The sequence below is a fragment of the Centroberyx gerrardi genome, chromosome 12 (assembly GCF_048128805.1).
Source record: "Centroberyx gerrardi isolate f3 chromosome 12, fCenGer3.hap1.cur.20231027, whole genome shotgun sequence".
Classification (NCBI taxonomy): domain Eukaryota; kingdom Metazoa; phylum Chordata; class Actinopteri; order Beryciformes; family Berycidae; genus Centroberyx; species Centroberyx gerrardi.
This window is the reverse complement of record NC_136008.1, coordinates 5,755,455-5,775,221: the sequence shown is the minus strand read 5'-3', so window position 1 is coordinate 5,775,221 and position 19,767 is coordinate 5,755,455. Positions and strand designations below refer to the sequence as shown.

Here is a 19,767-nt window from a genome sequence, read left to right as displayed (position 1 = left end):
CAGAGGGAGTGGGATGTGTCTGAAATGTTGTTTTTTTCTTCTTTAACTTTTATTTATCCAAGGACGTTTTGCTGAGCGTGCATGCCTTTTCTCAGCAACGCCATGCTTCAGTAAATCAGCGTGCGGTTACACACACGCACACAGAACACTGTGTTGGTGCGGCGAGGCTCCTTACGACCCAACCTGGGTCGAATGGTATTTGCAAATACATTTTTTTAAGCTTTATTTATACTGGCAAGGGTTTTGCTGAGACCGCATGTTCTTTTTCAGCACCTCCCTGTTTCACATTCATACACTTATACACATTCACACATTGGAGCTGCCCAATACAACCACAGTCCTGTAGTGTTGGAGGCTCGGGGTGCGACTTCTTTGGTCCGAACCTTCATGGAAAAGTTTACTTTTACTTTTGTTTTGTTGTTATTTTTGTATTTTTTTTAGTGAACCAGGGCTTGTTGTGAGCAAGTCACATGGACTCGCAAGCAGCTTGTTTATCGGGCAGAGTTTTGGTGACCTGTCATGCCGCCAGATTAGAGATTTTGGCGGGGAGTAAAAACAAATCCGATTCCAGTCCCTGTAACTTTAGCTAAGCATGATGGACTCTGAGCTCTGTGCTGTAATTTCCCTTCTCTGGTGTTCATACCGGTTAAGAACACATGAAGAAACAGCTGAATATGAGCTTCAGTCCAGACTTCATTTTGCTCTGCTAGGCTTTCCAAGCACCTGTCAACATCTGTCCTTATACCCATAAACCCTTGTGTTTCGGGGTTGTTTCTTATAGTTTGTTTGGTTTACACTCTCACTCCTCTTTTTTTGTTGTTGTTGCCTTTTTCTCTGTTTTGCTTCCACTTTTGTCGTTGCCAGTTCCCCCGATGTGCTCCACAGTCCCTGTCATTGCGCGACCCCCGTTGCCTGGTGAAGGCAACGGGGGGGCAACGACTTCGTCTCTCCTCCGATACACGTGAAGTCGCCAGCCGCTTCTTTTCACCTGGCAGCGAGGAGCTAGCATTTGATTGGTAGTAAGGTGGTGGAGAGACAGAATGACAGATGAGGTGAAATGTCGCAGGCGAACGGCTCCTTCTATTGTAGCGAGACAATGTGCAATCTGCTGGGAGCGTATTGTACAGCGCTCTATGGTGTGCTGCCATTTTGGGCACTTGAGGCGGAATGTGTTGCATAAACACTGCATTTTGTAACTTAATGAGGTTATGCTGCAGTGAGTAATACTGTCATAGCTAATGCATGAACAGTTTAAGCATCTAATTTTAATGCAAATTTGAGCTTTGATGAACAGGGTGAGAGTCTGATATTTTTGGGTCTTTTTTGATATAATTTATTCATCCCTAAAGGGGGGGACGACCTCACTAACACTAGGACATCCTGCCAATCCATTTGTGTTGTGCTCGTTTATTGTTGTGCTTTTGAGGAATATTTCAGAAATTAAGACATGTTATCCGTTAGTGGTCTGGAAAAAGTCCTCCATGCTTTTATGTGTTCTCATTGATTACCTGTTAGTTTTAGAATTGATTTTAAGATTTTACTGATCACTTTCGAGGTGCGGATGTGTCTGGCGCCAAGCTGTATCACAGGCCTTTTAACCCCACGTGAGCCGGATCACAGCCTGAGCTTCCTATTGGCTGCTGCAAAGTAAAGATTGTAAACTAGACGCGTTTGGCCCTTTGCCATCCAGACTGTGGAGCGACCTGCCTGAGGAGCTACATCAGTATCATCTTTTAAATCGCCTCCTAAAACACACTTCGATGAACTAGCTTTTATGTAATGATCTTTTATTAATTGTCCCTGACCTCACTTTTTATGTGCTCCCTTTGTTTCTTGCTTTGCTTTCATTGCTTTTTACTGTTGATTTGATCTTTTTGTTGCTTTAATTTACTCCCTTGTAAAGCACTTTGAACTGTGCTACAAATACAGATTATTATCATTATTATGGTTATACGATTACACATAATTAATGATGAAAGGGCGACCTAGCGACTAGAGAGAGTGTCTTGTTACCAAAAAGTCACAGGTTTGATCCCTGCAACAACCAGTGAGTCACCGAAGCTCTACCTGCTCACACACTGAAGGTAAGATACAGTTAAGCTGATCGTGGTGTTGAGCAGGATGTTTCATATCATCTGTCTTTCTTACCTTCTAGTCCGCACGTCTGTGAGCACTCGGACCAGGCCGACCACTCCGACAGCTGGCAGTTGACGGGACACTCGACCACGCAGGAGACGTTCATCTGCCACTTCTTCTCCAAATTCAACTACAGCGCAGGGGAAATGGAGGGGGCAATTCACGACTCTCATCATCAAATCTTTCATATCACTGGCGGCACAGACAGAGCAGCCTCAGCACCGCCGATTCAATCTGTTGCAGCCGGGCGCCAGCTTGACCTCTCAACACTACAATTCCCACAAGGCTTTGTTCTGGCAGAGGGGTTAGACTGTGCTGGGCAGCGTCAGCTCAGCCAGTTGGGATACTGAAGCTGCTCTGAAAGCCATTCTGACACATTGTGTTTTTGTGAATGAGCCAGACGATGAAGAGGGCCATGGGTTAAATAGCTGTGGGGACGCTCCGCCACAGCCCGCCGGCTGCAATTATGGGGAGCCTAGACAGATTATGAATGAATAAAATACTCAGCCTGAAGCACAGACAACAATCTCTGTATGGGAATACATTTGAATATTTCATATTGCTGCAGGCCTAATAGTACTGGAAGTGTATGGTAATATATTGTAATGAGTGACATGATTAAGCCATTAAGAAAGAATGTATGCGTCAAAGAAAGAAAGTGATAACCACAGTGTTTAAGAAAGACAGAATGAAAGAAAGGAAAGGACAATACAAGGGAATAAAGGAGTTTTTTCAGGACTAACCTCCTCACAGAATTTGAGGTCGACAGACTTGCCGTCGCTGCGAACACAGTCCAGCATCCGGGTCTTAATGCCGCTCCCGCACACAGCGTTGGGGCTCAGCTGACATGTACTCCAGTCTGAGGGGCAACAGAAGACATGTAGATTTGGGGCATTTAGCATAAGCTCTCAAATTCGTCAGTGTCAGTTTAGCTCTGAATGTGTAAAAAATCAACACAATGCCAGTGTTTCCACACCCGGCAGAGTTTCTTTAACACTTTAGATAGTTTTAAACATTCATATCAGCTCTATGAGTGGGTAAACAACTCTCCCATCAACACTTGTCAACTCAAAATAAATGTCACTGAAAATTCAACTCTTATTAACACTGGAAAATCTGCTGTGAACACATACTGCCATCATAACCAACCAATAGCAGACTGTAACAGTCAAAGCCAGAGTGTCCCAGACAATTAATGTAATAGATATTCTCATATTTTATAATGTTTATGTATGATCGAGAAGTGCAAAGTAAATAAATAAGGGTGAGGCAGAAAAAAGAGTTTTCTTCTTGCAGGCAGTAGCTGATAAATCTCAAACTTCACCAGTCACTTTCACAATTTTACCAGCCAGCTAGATTTTTAGAGTAGAATATGACCCTCACATGATGACTGGTTACCTGGCAGCGTAGCTGGTAGGGCAAACAAACAAACAAACAGCAAATATTTACCAGCATGTGGCTGGTGGCTGGTGTTGATTTTACCACCCTGGGTGCAAGGAGAGGTGGAAGGTAGAGAGGGAGACATGATTAATGGGGAACAGGAAGGAAGGGGAGAGGGGGATGTATTCAAATCACAAGGAGACGGCATTCTGATCGTGTCTTGCTTCTATAATTTGACGTATTTCCAGTTGAAACAGGATGTTGGGGCGGGACATAACACGAGGAGAGGCTGTTCAAAAGTGTCCAAAAGTTCAAAAATGCTTTGCACATAATCTTGAGCTGTCACAAATTCATGCCCCGCCGTACCATGTTGGCACTCGTATCACTTTGTGAAGCTGTGAAGTTGTAGGTTTTATGTGATGGGAGGGGCGGAGGGGGATTGGTCAAAAATCTGTGATGGTGTTATTGGTTGGAATTTTTATGCAAAGCTACTGATACGCCATGAAGTAACAACTGAAAATGTGCCGTCATTTTTTGGGGCATTTAATGTTAAACAGGTGTACATTATGATGGAGAATTAGCTAACAAGATGAAAAAGTAATTTTGTATTTCATTGTGACTTTAAGCGTTGGCTTTGATAAAATCTATTGCACAGTGCTGCAAAATCAACTGACATATTGTTGACATACTGAACTCAAATTCCCATGGCTTCACTTGATAAATCACTACTTTGCATTTGGATAATGCCTTTTAATTTTGATGTGCCGTGCATACGAAAGTGAGCATTATGGGCATCCTGATGACTCAGCAGACTGGGAAGCATGCCATGTACTTGCAATGTTGTGAGTTTGACTCCAGCTCATGACCTTTAATTTCATGACATCTCCTCTCTCTCTCTCTCTCTCTCTCTCTCTCTCTCTCTCTCTCTCTCTCTCTCTCTCTGTCTCTCTCTTCACGCACAACTATCAAGTCAAGCTGAAATGCCTTAAAATAATCTCAGAAAAAAAGGTGTACATTTGGAGTGAGTCCCCAAATAGCTTCTGGCTGGCATAGATCGCCGTCGATAACACATGATTACTGCGTCGGCAAAGAGGTCAGCGAGGGTTTTATATCAGCTCACTTGAATGCATTAAGTCTGCCTGCCATCAGTAGCCTTATATGCCAGCACCAACTGCCTTAAGCAAGCTGTATGGCAGAGCAGTCAGATTTAAGTGTCCTCCTTTGAAAGATAAGGAGGATTTAAAAGCAACATCAATACTAGTTTTCCACAAGAAACCTTGTCAGAAAAATGCAGGACCTTGGCTCTACTGTGCTCCATCAGTCTGGACATGGTGGAGAATAAACAACCCTCCAAAAAATGAGTGCTGTGAAGTGAAAACGTTACATTTTATTGCAGTGTTTTGGTGCCAGAGCCTTTAAACACACATAGCGTATGCTGTTGTGAAAAAACACTCTGCAACAACAGGGGGGCTGAGGTATCACTCATGAAGACTGCCATCCTCTGACAAAGATGAGTGGCTGTTTTTAGCTGCAGTGAGCTCGTTTGCGAGCTCGACTCTGAGCTGGGACTCGTGTCTCCTTCTGCTGAGGAGCTTTGTGGCACTCTGGGGAGCGAAATGGGGAGATTGCAACAAGAAAGAGCGACAGTGAGAGACAGAGAGAGACAGCGAGAAAAAGAGAAATAGTGAGGGAAGGTGCAGCCAAGATGGTCTCAGCATCAACAATGAAAAAGAGCCCTTTTCCCAATAATGATCTCTGCTCGTATATTATGTACATATACCCTGGGAGGCCTGTGTGCCACTGCGATCCCAGCACTAGGGAGTAGCTGTCACATCTCCCAGTGTAGCGATATAGACAAAGAGCTAAGAGGAGGGAAGACAGGGAAAAAGTAGGTGAGGTGGCACAGAATGGGGAGCGACAGCATTGAAGGTAACACAACAAATCCTAATGAAATAGAAGCAAAATACTGCCAATTCATGCTAGATTTTTTACAGTTTTAATTGAAATGTTTTGTAATAGCAGTATAAACGTAGTAAATTACAGAGTGAAATGCAAAAAAGTACCCTGGCTACCATATGATATGGGGGTGTGATGACTAAAGTTTAGAGACGGGAGCTTGTGAAGGTTGCCAGCTCAAATCCCAGAGCAGCTTGGGACATTTCGGTGGGAAAAGTGAATGAAAAATGCTTTCTCCATTCTCAGCAATCACCACTGAGGTGCCCCTGAGAAAGGCACTTAACCCATAGTGTTCAGTGGTGAAACACTGTGGTTTTACTGGGCATCTCCCGCGCTTTAATGGCTGTAACTGTGAGTGTGAGGCAGGGCTTTGTGGAAAAGGAGCTAGTGCGCTCAGTCAACCTTCCTTGGAGTTGAAGGTAAACTAAAAAATAAACAATAAACACACAAAATTAGGCCATGATAGGAGAGATAGGACTTTTTCTTCTCCTCATACGCAAAGCACAACTGTGAGTGTTGGTGGTGAGCAGAGCTCAAAGCCGCGTGGAGCGTTACATAATCCTCGTTGAAACGCAGCACAAAGTTCCACAACTTGCAAGCTATGTAATTGGTACCCTGTAGCAACAAAGGGGACAACGCTGTTAAAAATAACAGACAAAAGAAAGTTAGCATTGCTCTGCTTGCTCTTAAAGCAGATGAGGGGCACGTTCTGAAAAGGAGGATGTGGGTTCATCACATCAACATCCTCCCAGGGAGAACAGAGAACAGAGCGATCCGCCTAGATAGCACCCATTTCAAGGACTATTTTCACATCGCTGTAATGCGTGACGTGGTTAAAGTTGAGGCATGTTCAACTCGGAGTCCCCAGGGCAGCGCCCCAAAACGTGATGCATCCAAAAAGGCAGGCGCATAGTTTGGAGGAGACACACGCCTGCTGCCACCAAACCACTGAAAATAACTGAAAAAAAGACACAGACCTTGTCCCATGTTATCATGGCCTTATGGAGTTATGGTTGAAATCTAGCTAAGGCACTGCCATCCATTGCAACTTTATGAAGACGATGCATCATATTACAACAGGATGTTTTTTCCTCTTTTATGTGGTACTTCCTCTACCTGTGATGTTGTAGAAGTAGTTGAAGCAGTTGAGGTTCAGGCTGCATGGCTCCTTGTCAGCGGTGTCCGGACACTGCCTCCCCACGCTGGGCGAGCGGATGGTGTACGCCGCCCGCACTCGGCTGATGGTTCTGGTGCAGGGCTGAAACAGAGGCTTTCTATTAACCAATCAGGAGGTTACAAAAATGTCCCTACGAATGCGTAAATGATTAAGCAATCCATATTGCAGCGAGTGATAAGAATTCAATGCAGACAGATCCCTGAATTGGAACTAAGCCCTTTTTTCAATAGAGCGCTCCTGCCACTGTGATGTCCATATTTATTGAACATTAAAGTCGATTAAACTGTGTGAATTTGCCCGCTTTTGGATTATTTCCCAGCTTATTGCGCCATAATTCATTTCTCTAAATAAGTGGATTACTATAGGCTGTTCTGATGTCAAGCCATTCCCCCGGGCCGGCGTATCCTCGAGGAGTTGTTTTCTCATTCTATAAAAAAAACATTCCTCTCTCTCCCGGCATTCCCAGAATGAGGAATTTGTAGGATTTTTTTTTTTTCTTCAGCGGGAAATGACAGGGTGGCTCCGACAGATATTCTGCTGGAACGGTAAACCACCAGATTCTACACAGTCATTGGTCACAGAGGGAGAGAGGGGGGGGGAGAAATGACAGCCTTTGGAATAACTCCATCGCTGGCGTGATGAATAAAACATGTGAGAGACCCCGCTGGTGCCGCTGCAGACTCCATGTCGAGATTGGAATTGTAGGAAGTCGGCGTGTCAAGCACTTTGGGAGAGAATGGGGTGTGATTAACAATGGCCAGGGTGCTGATGTGAGAACAGCAGGTGAAGCCGGAGCAGTTAAATCGTCTTTTTACCACGAACCGGAGGTGTCAGAGGGGGGAGAAACCGAACGGGATGTTCTGCCACCTTACGTGTTTTTGCAAGTGCGAGAGAGAAGATTGCGTGCGTGCTGCAGCCTTCAGGCCTAAGCTTTGCTGCTGTGATGCAATCAGGGCTTGGCATCTCTCTTCCAAACTCTATTTGTGAGTTCTTACTCTTTCATACGGCGTTGGAAAAGTGTCACAGGCAGGGATGTAGAGGCCGGCAAACCCAGTATCCTCATGTCTTACTCACTTTACCCTCATTTTTCAGGCTGAAATAAATCTTTATGAGGTGAATTTCTAGTATACATCATAGTAAGTAGCAGCAAGCTGAAGTAAGTTATGTGCAGATGGTGACTTTTAGGGAGAAAAAGCATTAATCAATGCTTTTCTGAAAATATAATTGATTACTGTTTATATTGGTGGTAGTTTGCCTTATGATGATCGCCAGCTGGAAGTCATAACTTACCCAGCTTTATATTCGCCGCTACATCACTGCCGACAGCCAAATGTAAGCAGGGGTGTATGTATCACAAAATGTAAATCTGGAAACCTGCTCATGAGTTCCCAGAGTCTTTATCATAAATCGCCTTCCTCCCCTGCTCAATACACAGTGAATACAGGATAATATAGGTGATGTATAAGCCATTTTTCTTCTGCTCTACAGTTAATATATCTCTTTTATTCCTCCATGGTGGACGGGAAATAACCTGCTGACAAAGATTCATACACTACTCGCGATAATACAGTGCCACTACTCTTTGAATTCCTCGAGCCTTAGAGAAAATATTTCTGACAAGAAAAAGATATCAAGATAAATCTCAGCGGGCTTCAAAGCGGTCTGACGTTCCCCTTTCTTGTCGGCGCCAGACAGCCGAGCTCCAGCCTTCTGATCCGGGTTCAGCTCTTACCAGGCTGCAGCGGCTCCAGGGGCCCCAGTCGTTCAGGACGCAGTCCTCGGGGCAGGGCAGCCGGCTCTCCCTGGCCCCCAGGGGCATCTCCTCCGGGTCGCACAGGTAGTCCTCCACCGGGTCCGACGGCCCGTCGATGGTGTTGAGCATGCACCTGCGGGATCAGGTCACAGAGTCACTGGGTTTGACCTGGAGCAGAAGAACTGCTGCTGAGAATGCTGGGGTCAAATGTTCTGTTACATGTGGACATGGTGGACAGGTACATGGAGCGTTTTAAACAGACTGCAACCTGTGCATCAATACAGTGTTTCTCAAGCAGTGACGTGTGACCCAGAGGTGCCACGGGGGGGACCGACAGGTAGATAGACAGGCAGACAGGTAGATAGACAGACAGGTAGATAGACAAACAGACAGACAGACAGACAGACAGGCAGACAGGTAGACAGACAGGTAGATAGATAGACAGACAGACAGACAGACAGACAGGTAGATAGACAGACAGGTAGATAGACAGACAGACAGACAGACAGACAGACAGGTAGATAGACAGGCAGACAGACAGACAGACAGACAGACAGGCAGACAGGTAGATAGATAGACAGGTAGATAGACAGACAGACAGACAGACAGACAGACAGGTAGATAGACAGACAGGTAGATAGACAGACAGACAGACAGACAGACAGACAGACAGACAGACAGGTAGATAGATACCTGACTTTTCTGGTCTGGACTCCCTCACCACAGTTCTCCTTCAGGTCCACATTGCTGACCTTCCAGACGCTCCAGGGCTCGGCCACCCAGACGTACTGGTTACAGTCGCTCTGACACGGCACCACCTCATACACCTGAGGACAGCGTGACCTTATCTGTGTGCTTAATCGTTCTCTGTACAGTCCTCTGAGACGTGCGTGTGATAAAGGGCTTCATAAATAAACAAACCTGAACTTGAACTTCAAGTTCTTAGTACCGTAAACCTTTTAAAATGGACAGAGCAGCAAGACAAAAGGTGAAACAGCGGCAGATTGGAGTTTTAGTTATACAAACATTTCTCAGAGGCGGAGCTGCTCTGGAGGCAGAAATCGTCTCATTGGCTGAGTTAAACCTCAGTGGGCGGAGCCAAAGAACCACAGTTTTTGAGACTGCTGTATATGCGAAAAGGCTAAGCCGTGGTAACTCTTGTCTCGTCTAATTCATGCAATTTAAGAAATCTGAATAATGTTGAAAGAGCAATAATAATTTTGCACCAATTTTGCAATTGATCTTTTCACGCTTTTCATCTGCTTTTAATGCCATTTATATTTTTATTTATATTTTGACCAGTTCCTCCTTTGCCCTTCAAGTTTGTCAGTTAGCGCTCCAAAAAGCTGCTGTTTTTTTGGCTCCGCCCACTGAGGTTTAACTCAACCAATGAGATTATTTCTGCCTCCAGAGCAGCTCTGCCTCTGAGAAATGTTTGTAGAACTAAAGCGCCAATCTGGCATAATACCTTGTTTACTTCTACAGTGAGGATATTGTGTCTATGTCCATCTATCTATGTCAGTGACCCACTGACATTTAACATCTGTGACCACATTACAAATAACAGGAGAGCGGCTCTTACCTGGGCCTGTAGCAGTGAGTCATATCCAGCGGGCGTTGGGGGAGGATTAAAAGGAGACAGTTGGATTAATGAACACATGCCAACTGTTCATATAGTGCAGTATGTGTGATTAATGCAACATTCGTGAGGACATAACCAGAAAGGCCTCTGGCATAAATACCTGTGTGAACTTAGCAAATGCGCACACACACACACACTGCCAGACACAGATCAAGACAACCTTAATCTGCATCTGCTGATATATTCACATAGGCTTGGAAAGCATTTCATTTTTGCAAATCAAGGCAACCTCAAGGAATCAGCCGGCGCACAGTGGGGCATTAGTATGGTGGATGGAATCCATTTATAGCATCCATTGCTTTTTGCACTGTCTCTGCTCAGCAAAAAAGCGAGTGCCGCAATAATGAGGGGAAGGTAATGGAAAGCCTTGCAGACTCGAGCTTATTATTCATTAAGATTTCATTGGCTCCCTTTTTCTCTTTTCTTTCTCTCTCTCCAGTGTCTGATATGTATAATGTGTATCACAGTTGTAATAAGCGCAAATACACTGCAGCACAGTTCATAAATATTCACTAAGAAACAATGGTGAGATGAAAAACAGCTTTGGTTTTTATCTCGAGCTACTGTTCAGCCATTAACACAACATCCGCTCTGAGCGCTGTTTCTGGTCAGTTTGTGGTCCGGCACCTGATTGATGTGGTCCAGTTTGGGGCAGGGTCGCCCCCCGTTGTAAGGTTTCTCTCTGAGCCACTTGGAGCGAACTTTCACCCCGCTGCCGCAGGACTTGCTGCAGCGCGACCAGTTGGACCATTCGCTGAGCTTACAGTCTGAGGGACAGGGGATGATGCACGCCTCCTCAATGTAGCCTGCGGGAGGGAAGGAGAACAAGAGATGAGGAGCTTCACCAGAACCAAACGTGTCTTCAGGGCAGTGGCTCCTGACGGTTTTGGCTCGTGACCCCCGGAACAGAAAGGGACGCCTGTTTGTGACTCCATGATGCAAGTGAGCGCACGCAGAAAGACAAACTAAGAGACCAAATGATGATTTTTCCCTTTTTCCCTTTTTCCCTATTTCCCTATTTCACTTAATTGATTATTAGAAAGCAGAGTCTTTATGTATGGTGCTCTATTCTATTAGTATCTTGTGCGCTATTGATGTGTATGTGTGTATTGTAGGTGTGTGTGTATGTCTGTTTATGAGCTTGTGGGCGTTTCGGTCCGCATGTGGGTGTGTTCTATTGGAAATAATTGTATAGTGCTCTTTTCTGTTAGTACTTTGTGCGCTATTGTTTTGACCACCCATATATGCCGTGATGTGATGTTAATTTGTTTTTTGTTGTTGTTTTTTTTCCCCCCGTATATTACTGTAATAATAAATAAAATGACTGAAAAAAAAGAAAAGAAAGCAGAATCTGTAAATAATTATGTCAGAAGCAAAAAAGCATTTACCACAAAAATTATGCAAAACATAATCATCTTCTTCTGAGTCTACAAATCATCCCGTGACCTCCCAAAATCACTCTGCACCCCCCCCCAGCAGGATCCCAACCCCGAGGTTTAGAGCGACTGCTTGAGGGGAAAAAGGCCTTGGCCGGCTGGTGAAGCCCCGGGAAGAATCTTGCTTTTCTTTAAGCAGTATGGGATTAAATTTGCCCTCATTTCCACATCGTAGTTTTTTTTCTTTCTTTCTTTTCAATCTTATCTGATGAACAAAAAAGTTCAAGAACTCTTGCAGAATGCCAGAAGGGGAAAATGCCCTGCTGTAAGAGTACTAAAAACTATTAACCAATACTTCACAAACTAATCTAAATGCACTTATTGATTTTCAGCCCAGAGTGTGGAATGAAAATAGGCCCTATATTCAAAAGGTCCAATTTCATGGTCTGTTATATAAAAGTCTAAAAATATAGTGAAGCGGTGGTTGGGTCTGGCAGCGAGCTTTATCATTTCAATCTATTTTTTCCTCTGCTGGGCTGGTGCGAAGGGTCATGACATAGTCAAAGGGGCCAGTTTTAAGCATCTGACTCTGCTGGTTACTCTGGTTTATTTGGATCTTTCCCCGTCTCTGGGCTGTGATTTCCTCTGTTTCTGCCAGCACACACAGGCCAAGGTTCAGTCAAATATGCTGAAAGGGATTATTCTTCTGAACCGCTGGCTTTGTGTCAGCGCGTAACAAGATTTCTTCAACTTCTCAACAAGATTTTTTTCACTCGCTCCGAGAAAGTCTGTTTGGTAGAGGGAACCTAATACATTTTTTAGCCTTACATAACAGCACTGGCCTGTAAATCAATTTAGCCTTTGATTAAGAAAATCGATAAGGTGAATGAGCCGAGAAAGTGGAGTGTCTCGCTGGATGCCTAACCACTTCCCTTTTCTGATGTGGGCTCTTTTAGATTGCTTTGCTTCTCAGTGAGAAACATGTAGAGCTAAATTGACTGACAGGTTCTTTGCAAACACACTCCCACGATAGTAAGTAATAAGATTCAGAAGAATCCCATGCATGCTAGCCAGTCAATACGGCTCCTTACAAACAGACCTTGACAAAGTATTGGGGAATCATTTTTTCCTCACCTTTTTTATCCTTTTTTTTTAACCTCTTGCTGAGCACACGTGCTGTTTTTCAGCAGCACCGTGCTTCACACTGATACAGTTATTCACCTTCACACACAGTACAACCACATCCTACTGCTGGCCGCTGAGAGGCTCCACAGGGGCAAATGGGGGTTAAGTGGAGGAGAGAGTGTTACTCATTCACTTTCTTTTGCTGGAAGTAACCTTCCAGTCAGGAAGCCTTCTCTAACTTTTAGACTACCACCCAACTCTTAGCATTGTTTTAACCTGCTTGGAGTACAAGATGTACAAGTTTTGCCACAGAGGACAATACAATTTGTGCAAGAGTGTTAGACTACCTGATTTATTATTACTTTCTAAGATTGATTTAATATACCTGACACTATCTAAATTGTCCTGCTGCTGTAACGATACCCATCTGGTGCTGCAAACAAAAACAAACAAGCCTGAGTCTGCTAACGATAATAATAATGTGATACTTTATTGATCCCTGTAGGGAAATTCTCTTTTCTGTTACCCCCCTCCAGAGAGGACAGAGGGATTTACTGTCTTGCTCTCACACACTTCAGGGTGGATGGGTGCTGACGTGGGGCTTAAACCTGGGCTAGTTGACAGGCGGTCTCTGGGCCACCCCAACACCTCAAAACGGAGCAGAAAGGTTCATAAAAGCTAATATGATTGGATCATAAAAAGTCAGCTTGATCCAGGCAGGACTAATGGCACTTTGACACACCTAACTGCCCTGCGACATAATAAACACACACACACTTCCGCCTGACAACCTCACACTGCGGTGCCCCTCAGTCCAGATCTGCATCTCCTCCTCGACTCCTTGCTGAGTTCAGCATGCCCTCTGTAATCAGCTGCGTCACCTTCGACCTTCAGCTGCAGCCCTGCAGTCGGGTCCAGTCATTATAAATCACCACCCTGCGACTTACAGTTCAGCTGCGGTTCAAATGTTGCTGTAGCTCTGCTTGCAGTTCACTTGCAGTTCAACTGATATAAACTTGTTAGGTGTCTTGCCAAGCTCTCAGAGAGGTTTGGGCTAAATCCAGGTTTGGGGATTGCTCCCTGTTGCCTTTACAAGTTAACTCGTAACCTGTCACAAGCTCCTGCTATAGCTCCCAAAGCAGTTGCCCTCAGGGCAGGAAACTATACTTTTGGTTCATATGTCACTATGGCTGCTAAATCCCCAAATTCAACAGCCATTTTCTCTATTTGACTGCCTAACACGCTCTTTTGAATAAGATGTTTGATGGTTGGCTGCCCACCAAATTGGCTGGTAGATAAACTTAATCAAATATTGAGAGGTTGAGAAAGCACACCCAAGGAAGGTGGAGGTCACTGGTCCATATTTAAATCGAAGACCGCACACTCATCCCTTGCAAAACAAATAAACAATTTATAGACTAGCAACATGTTTTCGCCTCTGCCCATACCTTGACGAAGACAGAGGTAGTCTAGTCCAATAAATTGTTTATTTCTTTTGCAAAAGATAAGGGTGCAGTCTGCTACTTTTCTTTTGGAGTAGACAAACTTAACAGCAACAGCCAAAATTTACCAGCATTTGGCTTGTGGGTGGTAGTTTCCCACCCCCATTGTCACTCTTAGACAGGATTTGCTATCCTTATATATTCCTGGTAAGGTTAGCTTGAATTGATGACAAGTTAGCTTAATTTCCCTGACTTTTCTATGGATTTACAGCAGAGCATTTCCATAACCTAAAACAAAAACAAAAAATACATATTCCTGGCATGTTGGCACTCGGTTTAGACTGAAAAAACCATGTGATTTGACCAATCTAAAAAATATATTCTGATTTTTTTTGATATCTTGTACAGTGATACATTTGTCAATTCCCTGATATCCCACAATTTAACAAGATAACTTCTCAGATTTTCTGGAAACTGAAAAAAAAAAAATAAAAAAAATAAATAAAATAAGACAGAAAAACTTGGTCGGTTAAGAGTAGGGGTAAAGTTAGGCTGAGTCATCATAGGCCAGATGGATTTTCTGATGTACAACAGCAGCCCAATCAGACGCTGACAACACAGTTCCTACATGTTGCAGCATTAAAAACCGCATAAGCTAATTTTTACAGCACCGGCCACCCGGTGTGCTTCTCTTCTTATTACAAATATGGGTCGTCATGCACCGCCAAACCCGTTCACTGCAGTACTGCTCAAGTTCACAGGTCCTCAGCAAGATATTTGCCCTGAAGCTTTACCTTTCACGGCTCCCCACAGCGACACATCCCCTCCCCCTGCCCACACCCCGCTCAGACGAGGCAGAGCCCCCAGAGCCATCCTGGAATATTAAGTCATCCTAAAGGGCAAGGCATTACGGGTCACTTGTCGTATTAAATAAAAGACATATATGGACTAATAATAAATAATAATACATTTAAAGCAAACAGCAGGGTACTTGGTCCAATGATTTTCCATGGCTATGCCTTGACTTTTAGCACAATTTCTATGATCAATATTTACCAGCGTTTAAATGTTACATTTTCCTTGTTTTAATGTCTCAGGTTGAGACTGGTCTTGGTCTTCAGATCACATTTTAAAGGTCTTGGATTCCTCTCAGAATCAACCTAATTTTTATTCGGTCTTCACCAACTAAAAATGAGGATTTTATTTCAAGACCAGTTGAGTACATAAATGGAGTCCCATAATTATCACCCCCTTGTACATCAACAGATTTTTTTGTTTTCTTTTTTAGTGAGACTGGATCTAAAACTCCCCTGCAACAGGAACCAATGATTGGCTGAAATGATGTCACTTTACAGCCCTCACATCTTGAATTGGACTTGCAACGTCCCGGTCTTGGTGTTGACCCGAGACTCGACTCCCCTCAGCCTCGGTCTCAGCCCGCTCAAAGTCTCGGTCTTGAATGGGACTTGATTGGCTCTGGTATCGATCTTGACTTGGTCTTGCTTTTGATGAACTGGCCTACAACACTAGTTTCACATCTTCTTGTGGCTAACTACAATTATTGCTGGGGACTCACTGTATATAATCAGGACATTTGTTATTTGGGTTATTACTACTTCAAACAGAACTAGATCCCCCAGCAGCCAAGTTTGACATTAATCTTTTGACCGATATCTATCCAAAACCTTTTGGATATGTGTTATCCTCCATCATTTTTCCAGGCCCTGTGAAACACAATTCTCAAACTGTGAGTTCCTGTGACTGTGCAAAGTCTGAATAAGAGAACCCATCTACAGAGAACAGCCATTCAGAACGGCGCTCAAAAGATTCAACATTATCTCCCCTTATATCATTCGCTCCCCCTCAAAGAGGAACAAGGCAATCTGAGAAGTGAGCGACGCCGCGTCTTTGTCGGGGCGCGGATCGACGTGCGCTTTTAATGATAATCCCCGTCTTCCATTGATGTCTGTGGAAGACCGAGATAACGGTGGCACAGTTTGCCCTATCGCCATCGTCGCCCGGGGCATCGTGTCAGCGGCGGAGTCGTGGAAGGACCGTGTCTCTTCTGCTATCAAGATCAAAAGTGGTGATGGCTGAGATGGAGAGAATGGCAGATATGGAGAAGGGGAGCGACGGAGAGAATGGGGGGGAGAGAGAGATTGAATTGGAGGGAAGAGGGGGGGGGCTGAGATGCACTAAAGCCGGGCTTCACGAATGTGTTTTTGTTTTTCTATACACCTCAAGGAGCATTCTTTTTTTCTAAGCTCAATGATGCTTGGAGACGCACGCATCGTTGCACACGCTCACACACACACACACACACACACACAAACATTCGCATAGGTGTAAACATAAGCAAAAGCTGGCACACACACACCATTCTTAGGACGTGCTCTTGTCACACCCACACTCAGATTAACTGACGCATATCTGAATCTGTGACTCACACAAGGAGACTTAAACCATGTTTATATATGCACAACACTGATGTATTCATTTGAACATCTCCCGCATTCTATTTCACAGCAATTTCACAACGAGTTTCTGAGCCCAGATTCTTTGCTTGAAGTATTTTGGATCTAAGATAAGACCTTACAACGAGGAGACAAATGATTGTGACAGGAATGTGCCAGAAAAAGGCCTCCTTATGTGAAATTCAGTATTCAAAATGAGTCGCTAGCCACCTTGGGAGGGAGTTCATATGTGCACAAACAAAATCCTTGGCTCCGGATGAATATTTAACAGGACAAAAGTTATTCTTGTATCTGCAGAATTCCAATGCGCTACAGTATATCTCTCACCTAAAACCAAGAAATCATGGCTGGAGAGGAAAAAAAAAACGTCCTACTTGCTACATGCAGCACCACAAGGCTGCTATCTCTGTGCTTTAGTGCAGATTTGTGTCAGATCAGCGGCCATCATTAGGGGTCGCAGGTCAAACTTAACAGAGCAATGCACGATGCGATTAAATCTCTGCTCTGAGTGACAGGCTCAGGGGGATTAAGGCTACGCCCACACACACACACACACACACACACACACATATGAACTCACCGTGACTGTTGCAGCGCGACGTCTCCACCAGCCTGTTGTCCTGGTCGTAACACACCATGGCCTGGTAGCGGTAGCCCTGGCCGCACTCCTTGATGTCTCCCTGGACCTTCATTCCCAGGATGCTCTCCACCCTGCCGCCCTCGGGCAGGATGCAGTCGGACCAGTTGCCCACCGGCTGGGCGTTGTACTTGTCGCAGGGGCAGTACTGCGTCTCGCTCAGAGGGTACATCTGGGTGTTCTTGCACTTGTCCTTCTTCTTGCTCCTCCCTAAGCAGCGGAGAGGGAGCGGGATGAGGAGACTTGCCTTGAGAAAGGTGACTCTGATGTTGGCTGATGTCTCAGGCTGATTTGACTGTATGCCTCATCATGATGTGCCGAGGCTACTATCAAGGCCTCTTCTGGAACGCGGTGCTCACCGAAAATAGAAAAAAAAATCACCTACGCTAGATGACACGTCCCACACGCATGGGGGGACAGCAACTCCTGATGATAGATTGCGCCGGTACAATTGTTTCAAGCGGAGTGCTCTTTTACTTAAAAAAGCTTGACGTTCTTTGTCCTCGAACACGTCAAGCATTGTTAATCAAAGATCACCGTGCAGAGACACAGTTTTTTCTTGTCGCAGTCTATCATTAGGAGACGTCGCTTCCCATGCATATAGGAGAGGTGATTTTGATGACTTTCTTTCTGTCTAACTGGCTACCTACAGCATCTTTTTCTGTCTCTCTTTACCTGCCCGTCTCCTTTCACATTAAAATCACGCTGATGCAGTTCCTCGTGCTCATCATGCCAAGGGACCAGAGCTGATTGTTGCTAATTACATCTAAGCAGCATACTGTACCGCTGTGCAGCACCCTGCAATCTGTCTGTCAAGGTCATGTAATGTTAACATCACAGACAGCAGAATATGTTTTGCTTAACATAATGATTCATTTCAAAGCCACCGGAAACTGAAATCTCCAGACTTGTGGTGTCTGGTTACCTTTTGGGATTTAAGATAGATTGCAAAAGTTAAAAAAAGAAATACATGTAAAGCTACATTTGCTATGTGCTGCCTGCTTCTCCATGAGCCATTGTTTCAGCAACATAAATCCAGTAAATGGCCTTTCTGGTCTTTCAAACCCTGATGAATGGGTCAAGAAACACTCAACTTTGATATCAGGGGGAAATAAAGGCTATTAAACCTACTTTCCCAGTTGATGCATCTGATTTTGTTGCAGCCTTTTTCCATATAACCTGTTGTGGCAATACATTACACCACCGCTGTCATTTCGCATTCATGACGGGGCAATTCTTTGGGGAAACTTTGATGGACAACAATGGCTGAGGAGTTTTTTCAGCATTGTTGCTTTAAGCCCACAGGAACATTTAGTTGGCAAGAACCTTCTGAATAGATTTATGACCTTGTGTTTCACTTTATTGCCTGTCTCTTGGAGCCTTGCCCATCAACATTACCCCCCCCCCCCAAGATTGCCTAGTGCATCACCACCACTTACACTGCAGTGCAAATAAACTTGTCTAAAACGGGTCCAAAACCCAGCCACATTGTTTGTTTGCTGTGCTGTTTTCTGTCCTCACCTATCAGCGCCCTCTTTCTGGTGCGGACCCCTACACAGTCGGCTGTGCAGGAGGAGAACTTGGACCAGTTGGTGAGCTGGCAGTCATCCTGGCAGGGGAGCTGGCAGCGCTGAGTGATGGGAGGCATGGCCTTGGCGAATTTCAGACACTCACTGATGTCGGCCTGCGTCCCGTCCAGCTGGCGACAGGACACCGCTGGAGGAATTGGAGGAATTGCGGGGGGAGAAAGGCTCCATTAGAAGGTGTAAGAGGCCATTTTGTTGTTTGCCATTTTTTTTTGTTTGAACAGACTGATTAGTAGTCACGGTAAGTGTTAAAGGAGCAAAATGAAAGTAGGTTAAAGAGCAACATGGTAGGTTTTCAGAAGTGCAACATACTGTAGCATGGTAATAAAAGAGGATGCGAGTGAGAACATTAAACAGAAAAGAGGGCAACTAAAGAGTTAATGAAAAATAGATCAAAACTAATTCAGATCAGATCTCATGGGGGTCATGTAGACACAAAATAACAATTATGAGCAGTGTGTATACACACGTGCATCGCTACCTCAATTGGTTTGATGCCCACGAGCGAATTCATCTTGCATCATCCGACTCTTTGTACTTTCAATAAACGGTATTACTTGTGATGCTGCAATATTTCATTTTCTCTGATGCAGACATTCTGCAGGGTTGTACCTTCATACAGAAATCAATCTCTAAGCACTTTTTTGCTGAACCCCCCCTGGGCACTAGCTATTGGTTTGGAAAGCCTCCGTCTGCTGGAGTGTGAGGTCGGGTCTTATAGCTTGTGAGTGTGTGTGTGTGTGTGTGTGTGTCTGTGTGTGTGTATGAGACAGAGAGAGAGAGAGAGAGAGAGAGATAGAGGAGAGAGAGGGTTGGCACACACATCCTTGCAGGTGTGCATGTGCAATAGTGTGACAGAGTGTGTGTTTGTATGTGTGTGTGTGTGTGTGTGTGTGTGTGTGCACTGACACTCAGTAGCAGTGACTCTGCTGGTCAGAGGGACTGTACTGTTTTTTTCCCCTAAGGAAAAGCTCTGTCCAGGTATATGAGACACTGTTAGACAGAAAAGAGAAAGGACAGTTTATCTCATTTGGTCTAAGTCAACGACAAAATGAACTCTGTCCATTAGAAGTTTCAGAGGTG

The 19,767-nt window shown here is 44.5% G+C and overlaps 1 protein-coding gene across 1 annotated transcript in view; it reads right to left on the bottom strand.

Annotated features, from left to right (window-relative positions):
• The window catches only part of thsd7ab (thrombospondin, type I, domain containing 7Ab), a 106,822-nt gene that overhangs the window by 13,509 nt on the left and 73,546 nt on the right, over positions 1-19,767 (bottom strand). The window contains exons 15-23 of the mRNA XM_078287067.1: positions 18,620-18,814; positions 17,042-17,308; positions 10,672-10,850; positions 9,985-9,990; positions 9,096-9,229; positions 8,382-8,535; positions 6,589-6,730; positions 2,880-2,995; positions 2,149-2,266 (exon numbers count right to left, since the gene is read on the bottom strand). Of these exons, the coding sequence (XP_078143193.1) occupies positions 2,149-2,266; positions 2,880-2,995; positions 6,589-6,730; positions 8,382-8,535; positions 9,096-9,229; positions 9,985-9,990; positions 10,672-10,850; positions 17,042-17,308; positions 18,620-18,814 (1,311 nt within the window). The remainder of the gene's footprint in view (positions 1-2,148; positions 2,267-2,879; positions 2,996-6,588; positions 6,731-8,381; positions 8,536-9,095; positions 9,230-9,984; positions 9,991-10,671; positions 10,851-17,041; positions 17,309-18,619; positions 18,815-19,767) is intronic.